Raw genomic sequence first — 7,400 nt, 5'->3', positions numbered from 1 at the left:
AAAAGATGTGGACAAATTGGAGAGAGCCGCCAGAGGGCAACAAAATGGTTAGGGGGCTGGGGCACATGTCCTATGAGAAGACATAAGAGGGAACTGGGCATATTTAGTTTAGAGAAGAGAAGACAGGAGGGATTTAATAGCCTTCATCTACCTGAAGGGTGGTTACAAAGAGGATGGAGTTAGAGTGTTCTCAGATGACAGAACAAGGAGCAATGATTTCAAGTTGCAGCAAGGGAAATTTTGGTTAGATATAAGGAAAAAAACATTCTCACTAGGAGGGTAGTAAAACATTGGAACAGGTTTCCCAGAGAGGTTGTGGAATCTCCATTCTTGGACATTTTTAAGGCCTGGCTAGACAAAGCCTTGGTTGGAATGATATAGTTGGGGATGGTCCTGCTTTTAGGAGGGAGTTGGACTAGATGACCTCCTTAGGTCCCTTCCAACCTTAATTTTCTGATTCTAAGTTTCAAGACAGTGTAGTGCTGATTCAGTAGATTGAGAAAAGGTGGCAGGTATCACTATTCCTTTACCTAACCCTGACAGCACTTCCATTAACAAGCTGTTCAGATTCTTAATAGTAAATAGCATATATATAATTCCTATTGTATAGAACCATAACAAGTCTTAGTTTAGCTCAACTTTGTCAATACCTGAAAAACCTATTGAGATAAGCTACAGACAAAAACAATTGCAAAGCCAGATGCCTCGATCCATTAATGATGGACAAAAAGTTGTTACCACCTGAATACTGCTTGAAAGAACCTGGTAGCTTCACTTCAATTCACAATGGAGGGGTGTCCCAAGAGCCACCCACCTTTGCTGCCAATCCCACCAAAGAGGTCACCATTTGACATGCAGGGAGGTGAAATCTCTGCAGGGATCTTTAGATCCCTAAAAGTTGTTCCCTATGCAGCTTGAGGCACATTGGCAGGGCTTTGTGGAGAAGCTTGCAGTTCTGCTGCCTATGCAGTACTTGTTCTTCAGAGAAGGAAAGGACCATACACTCTTGGGCTATATTTTAAACAGTATTGAAAAAAGCAATTAAAAGGGTCTTTTTGAAGATACTGCCAGTTCCCCAAAGAAAATAGCTTTTTTGTATCACTTTTATACTGGTGGAGACAAACAAAATGCCACAATTACATACATGTCTAGAAGTATTTACAGATAACTTTACAAAATTTTATACACATTTTCACATCCACACCTTTCTGTTTACTTTTAAATTAAGAGTAAAAATAACCCTTCTAAGGCTACAGTTAGTGCCTATACTGTACATTCATGCTGGGCTCCTTTCAGGGAGGAGAAGGAAAAGAATAAAGACCAGTGTAAAATAACAGACAATTCAAGAGCCCTACATATAAGGGTTCCTGAGGAAAGACATTCATAGAGAACATCCATTTTACCTCCCTGCAGTTCACAGACAACTATTGCTTGTGGGTGCAGAAGAGAAAAGATTAAAAAGGGAGAAGGAGCCATATATGAATTAAAATATTTATGCAAGTACATCATTATTAGGAAACCTGGAAAAGAAGAATTTTTGATCGATTCCTACTGCATACAGTAGCTCAAACAATATGATGTGTAGACATTGTGAATGTCTGATGCATTGCTAAAAATGATCCATTTTACACTATTGGTATCTGACCCCTGACAAATATTTTGAGGTCAAATTACCATTTACTAACACAATCTTTACCAGGCACATATAATTTTTTCAGTCAAAAAATACTGACTGAACTTGAAAACACACACACACCCTCTCATAGTTTCCACAGATTGTTTTGTTTTCATGCCTTAATACTAGGTATTGTAGAAAAAACAAAATTAAAAAAGGAAAAATTTACAATTTACAAGTGTCCATATAAGCAAAAAATTAAAAAAAAATCCAAGATCATCTACAAGGATCCACCTAATGATGATAATGATAAGAATACTGAGGCTGACTGAGGCATTCAGTCACACAGAGTCGGGAAGAGTAATCCATACTCTGTGAGAAGCGTGTATCTCTTCCATGACAACAATTCACAAAGTTGTTTTTTTCTTCTAAAATCTGTTTCTTCAGCAGCAGCACCAAATCAATGTTCATTACTTATTTCGACCTGTAAACAGAAAATATGAGTTAGTTACAAATGGAAATCTTGTCTGAATAGAGATATCTATGTTTGCATTTCTGACTGGATTAACAGTTAGTAATACATTCACAATAGAAAAAAAAAACCAGTTCTGCATATCCAGAGCCCCAATATGAGGTCAAGATTGAATTAGTTTTGAGAAACAGAGAAAATGTTTGCACTCCTCTAAGGTGAGGGATAAAAGCATTCATGGAAGCTTTGAAGGAGAAAGAGCAGTGGCAACACATAGAGGGGGCACAGGAGTACACGTGCACCCCCTGATAGCACTGGTACACCCCTTGACAGTCAGCATTCCTGGGCAGAGGAGGCAGGTGAGAGCACTGGTGCCCTCCCTGAGAGTGCTGGCTGGGCAGTGGGGGAGCCAAGAGAAGTGATCCCTCTGGCCGATTGCACCCACCCAGAAGTGCCAGCGGTGTGCCGCTGCCATTTCTGGGTCAGTGTGATTGGCTGTGGGCCCCCATCTGGTTGGTATGATCGGCTGCAGGGGACACCCTCCCCAGTCGTTGACTGGCTTCTGGGGGGGCAAGTGCCCCCCCGACTCAGGAGGTACCAGTTGCCCATGAGAAAGAGATAGTGTGACATGTTAACTTTGAAGGAGCCAGTGCTTTCTTTCTGTTAATGGGCAAATGTGCCATGAAGGTGACTAAGTTGGAGGGAAAGTACTGTTACTAGGGATGTAAGTCAGAAATTTACAGAGTGACAGATTCTTTTTGGCTTCATCTATATTAAAAATATGAACATTTCTGAATGCTAGCTCATAACCTTCTCATCTGACTTGATTATATCAAATATGTTTGAATTGGGTACATACAACTTTCCTTCCACCTCTCCTTCCATCATGTATCAGCTGTTTTTCTGCATCCTCACTTGCCAGCACATTACCATGTTTTTTATCAGTGTATTCTGGAAAAAATCCATGAGGTCCTTCATACTAATTCCACAGTGAATACATCATGCACAGAGGCAGGTTGGTACACTCTGCCATGGCAAATCATGCAAGGGCTTGGAAAGGCAGAGGACCAGCTAATCTGGTTATACCTGTACAATCACTGAATCTCATCTACACAGCAAAAGAAGAACATTGTGTTATAATTATGACAGACAAGCAGGTGCTATGAAAGGGGGATATTAGCTTAGGCTTCCTGGTTCTTAAAGCCTAGATCAGTGGTGCTCAACCTTTTTGCCTGGTAGGCCAAATCTAGCTGGTGCTCCTGCTCCAGCACCCAGGTGAGCACAGCAGGCACTATATGGGAGTCAGGAGCAGGGAGGAGAGGAGGGATCCAGACCCACGTGGGTCCCGCATGCATGTGTGCCTCCTTACTTGACTGGAGGCGGAGATGGACACAGCAGCAGTGGAGCCAGCAGTGGGGGCAGCAGCCACTGATCCCCCTAAGGTAAGTGGGCAGAGGGACCAGACACAGCTGAGCCGGATCCAGAGGGGAAGTCCCCCGGATCCCTCTTAGCTGAGCTGGTAGGGAGCCACGCTCCTGAACCGCAGCATGTGAACAGAGCACGCAAACAGGCACACTCTGTAAGAGTGCGCCGGCATTTGTGTCAGCGTTCACGCCGGTGGGCAAGCAAGAAAGGCCAGGAGGGAGACTCCTGCTAGGGCAGGGCGAAGGCACTGCACTAAGCCATAAACAAGCAGCAACTCCTATGATGGTGTTGACATGGAGTGCTGCCAGGGCCCCTGCCCGGGTGGCGCAGCCTACGCGGGGTTTGTCTGAGGTCTCCACTCAGCCAGAACCCCTGGGGGGGCTGGCATCTCCCTACCCTCTAGCCTGAGGAAGTTGCCCAGCAAGGCCTGGGGGGCAGGGATTGGGGACCCCCACACCTGTCCTGCAGATGCCCACCTTTGGGCCCTGGAGGTGCAGGTGAGGGAGCTCCAGGAGGAGGTTAGCAGGCTGAGGGGAATCAGGGAGGCAGAGGATGAAATTGATGGCTATTTTCTTTCCCTGCGGGGCCACACACCCAAGGAAGAAGCACCGCGGGAAGTGCCCTCCACTGCAGAGTGGCAGATGGTCACCTCCAGAACCAGAGCTGCTCGTAACACAGCAGTGCCAGTTCCTTCAGTCTGGCTGGAGAACAGGTCCGAGGCCCTGGCAACACTGGAGGAGAAGGAGGGGGAGGAGGCAACCGGAGAGGAGGCAACTCCACACTCTCCATGATCCGAGCAGGCTGAAGGAACTAAGCAGTCCCGGAGAAAAAGTGTCAAGTGATCGTCATAGGCAACTCCATTCTGAGAGGTACGGAGGGCCCCATCTGTCGCCACGACCCCTTGACACATGAGGTCTATTGCCTACCTGGAGTAAAGATTCAGGACATGAAGGGGATGATCCAGGCCATGATCCAGCCCACCGATTATTACCCCATGGTCCTAATCCATGTGGGTACTAATGATGCGGCCAGGAGAAGCCCTGATCACCTGATGGCTGACTACCATGCTCTGGGGGGTGTGCTGAAGGAGGTAGGTACACAAGTGGTTTTCTCTTCTGTCCTACCAGTGAGCGGACGTGCATCGCAGTCACCAACTGGCGGCTTCGGGAATGGTGTCTCAAAGCCGGCTTTGGCTTCCTCAACAACAACCTACACATCATGATGAGAGACATGCTCAGATGGGATGGGCTCCACCTTTCCCCTAAAGGTAAGTGTGTGTTTTCTTCTAGGTTGGCGAATCTCCTCTGGCAGGCTTTAAACTAGGCTCGTTGGAGGAAGGGGAAGACAAGGGCGGAGGAAGCTTTAGACTGCCAACACCCACAAGTACAGTCCAGCCTAGACCGATGAGTGGAACATACACACAGGTAAGCAACAGGGACCAGGACAATGCTGAAAGTAGGGGGAAGTGCACACACTCACAGGAGGCCTCAAATGCTTCTACCCAAACACTCAAAGTATGGGAAACAAGCAAGAGGAACACAAACAAAGACATAGTGGGGCTCACTGAAACGTGGTGGGACCCAATGCATGACTGGGCGGTGAATATCAAGGGCTATATGATGTACAGGAGGGATAGGACAGGGAGGAAAGATGGGGGTGTGGAGCTCTACATTAAGGAAGAATACACAGCCTCATCAATTAGCAAAGAGTCAGAGGAGGGGCACTCTGAACTGCTCTGGGTTAGAATACAAGGCAGTCGAGGGGAAAGAGACTTAACGGTGGGGGTCTACTACAAACCAAGGGGAAGAGCTCAAACAGGAATTCTTAAGTCAGCTCATGGAGGTAGCGAAGTCAAAGGATGTGGTCATAATGGGGGACCTGAACTTCCTGGACATCTGCTGGGAAGAACAGTCAGCCAGGTCTGAACGCTCACATAGGTTCCTAGCCAGAATGCAGGACCTCCATCTAACCCAGGAGGTGCACAGCCCCACCAGGGGAGACGCCTTGTTGGACCTGGTGCTAGCTACTGGCGAAACCTGGTGAGGGGGCTGCAGATACTCGACCACCTGGGTGACAGTGATCATCGCCTGCTGGAATTCACCATCCAGTGCAAGGTGGCAAAGGCCTACAGCAAGGCAGCAGCCCTAGATTTCAGGAGGGTGGACTTCAATAAGCTAAGGAGAATAGTCAGGGAAGCACTGAGGTCCCGGAGGGGAGGGAAGCCAGGTGTCCAAGAAGAGTGGTTGTAATTCCAGCACGGATCAAAGGGGACAGGTGGGCGCAAAAGACCCCATGGCTCACCAAAAGCATTCAGGAATGTCTCCTAGCTAAAAGGGAGTTGCTCGGGGATGTAGTGGGGCAGTCAGGAAGGCAAAGGTGGAGACGGAACTGAGACTACCTTCCCGGATCAAGGAGAAGAAGTCCTTTTTTAAATACATAGGGGGCAAAAAGAAGGTTCTGGGTAACGTGGGGCCCCTGCAAGACATGCTCAGAAATTTGGTCGTCACACCAGAAGACAAAGCTAACCTATTTAATGATTTCTTTGCCTCCATTTTTCTGAGCAGGGTCTGGAACAGCCACCCCACTCTGGGCCCCCCTTACACCTCAGGGGAGGCGTGCTTAGGCCAAAGGTTAGTGAGGAACTAGTTAGAGAACTTCTGGAGGGACTGGATGTATTCAAATCAGCCGGTCCAGACGATCTCCACCCCAGAGTACTGAGGGAATTAGCTGAGGTCATTGTGGGACCCTTGGTATGGCTTTATGAGCACTCGTGGTGCTCTGGTGTGGTGTCAGAGAACTGGAAGAGGGCAATGTGGTTCCCATCTTCAAAAAGGGGAGGAAGGAGGACCCGGGAAACTATAGGCCAGTTAGTCTTACCTCAATCCTGGGGAAGCTTTTTGAGAGAATTATTCTGGCACATGTCCACAAGGGGCCAGCAGGGGAGATTATGTTTAAGGGCAACCAACATGGGTTCATTAGCAGCAGATCCTGTCAGACCAACCTGGTGGCCTTCTATGACCAGATCACCAAATCCTTAAATGCAGGGTTAGCGGTGGACATAGTTTTCCTGGACCTTAGGAAGGCCTTTGACACTGTCTCTCACCCCATTCTTATTAAGAAACTGGGGAACTGTGGTGTTGACACCTACATAGTCAAATAGGTCACCAACAGGCTGGAGGGCCGCACCAAGACAGTGCTGGTTGATGGGTCATTTTCAACCTGGAGGGATGTGGGCAGTGGGGTTCCCCAGGGCTCAGTCCTTGGGCCCACACTGTTCAACATCTTCATCAGTGACTTGGACAAGGGGGTAAAAAGCACCCTGTTCAAATTTGTGGATGACATGAAGATGTGGGGGGATGTGGGCATGCTAGAAGGAAGGAATAGGCTACAATCGGACCTAGACAGGTTACAGGGGTAGGCAGACGAGAATAAAATGGGATTCAACACTGAAAAGTGCAAGGTGATGCACCTGGGGAGGAAGAACCAGCAGCATACCTATAGACTGGGGAACTCCCTTCTCATCAGTACAGAGGCAGAAGAGGATCTTGGAGTCATCACTGATGCCAAGATGAATGTGAGTCGGCAGTGTGGGGATGCAGTCAGGAAGGCCAACCATACCTTGTCATGCATCTACAAATGCATCTCAAGCAGATCCAAGGAGGTGATCCTCCCCGTCTATGCAGGACTGGTCAGGCCGCAGCTGGAGTACTGTGTCCGGTCCTGGGCACCGCACTTCAAGAGGGATATGAACAACATGGAGAGGGTCCAGAGGAAGGCCACTCTCATGATCAGGGCGCAGCAAGGCAAGCCCTATGAGGAGAGGCTATGGGACCTGAACCTGTTCAGCCTCCACAAGAGAAGGCTGAGGGGGGATCTAGTGGCCTGTTACAA

The 7,400-nt window shown here is 48.1% G+C and overlaps 1 protein-coding gene across 2 annotated transcripts in view; it reads right to left on the bottom strand.

Annotated features, from left to right (window-relative positions):
• Nucleotides 1–1,853: 1,853 nt before the first annotated feature.
• Nucleotides 1,854–7,400, bottom strand: part of NKAIN3 (Sodium/potassium transporting ATPase interacting 3) — a 621,440-nt gene continuing 615,893 nt past the window's right edge. The window contains exon 6 of one of the 2 annotated variants that reach the window (XM_019548544.1): nt 1,854–2,099. In XM_019548544.1, the coding sequence (XP_019404089.1) occupies nt 2,086–2,099 (14 nt within the window). In that variant the 3' untranslated portion in view covers nt 1,854–2,085. The remainder of the gene's footprint in view (nt 2,100–7,400) is intronic. The other variant, XM_019548538.1, reaches the window with a different exon arrangement.

Source organism: Crocodylus porosus, unplaced genomic scaffold (assembly GCF_001723895.1).
Source record: "Crocodylus porosus isolate Cpor-Errol unplaced genomic scaffold, CroPor_comp1, whole genome shotgun sequence".
Lineage (NCBI taxonomy): Eukaryota > Metazoa > Chordata > Crocodylia > Crocodylidae > Crocodylus > Crocodylus porosus.
This window is presented reverse-complemented; position numbering and strand designations above follow the sequence as displayed.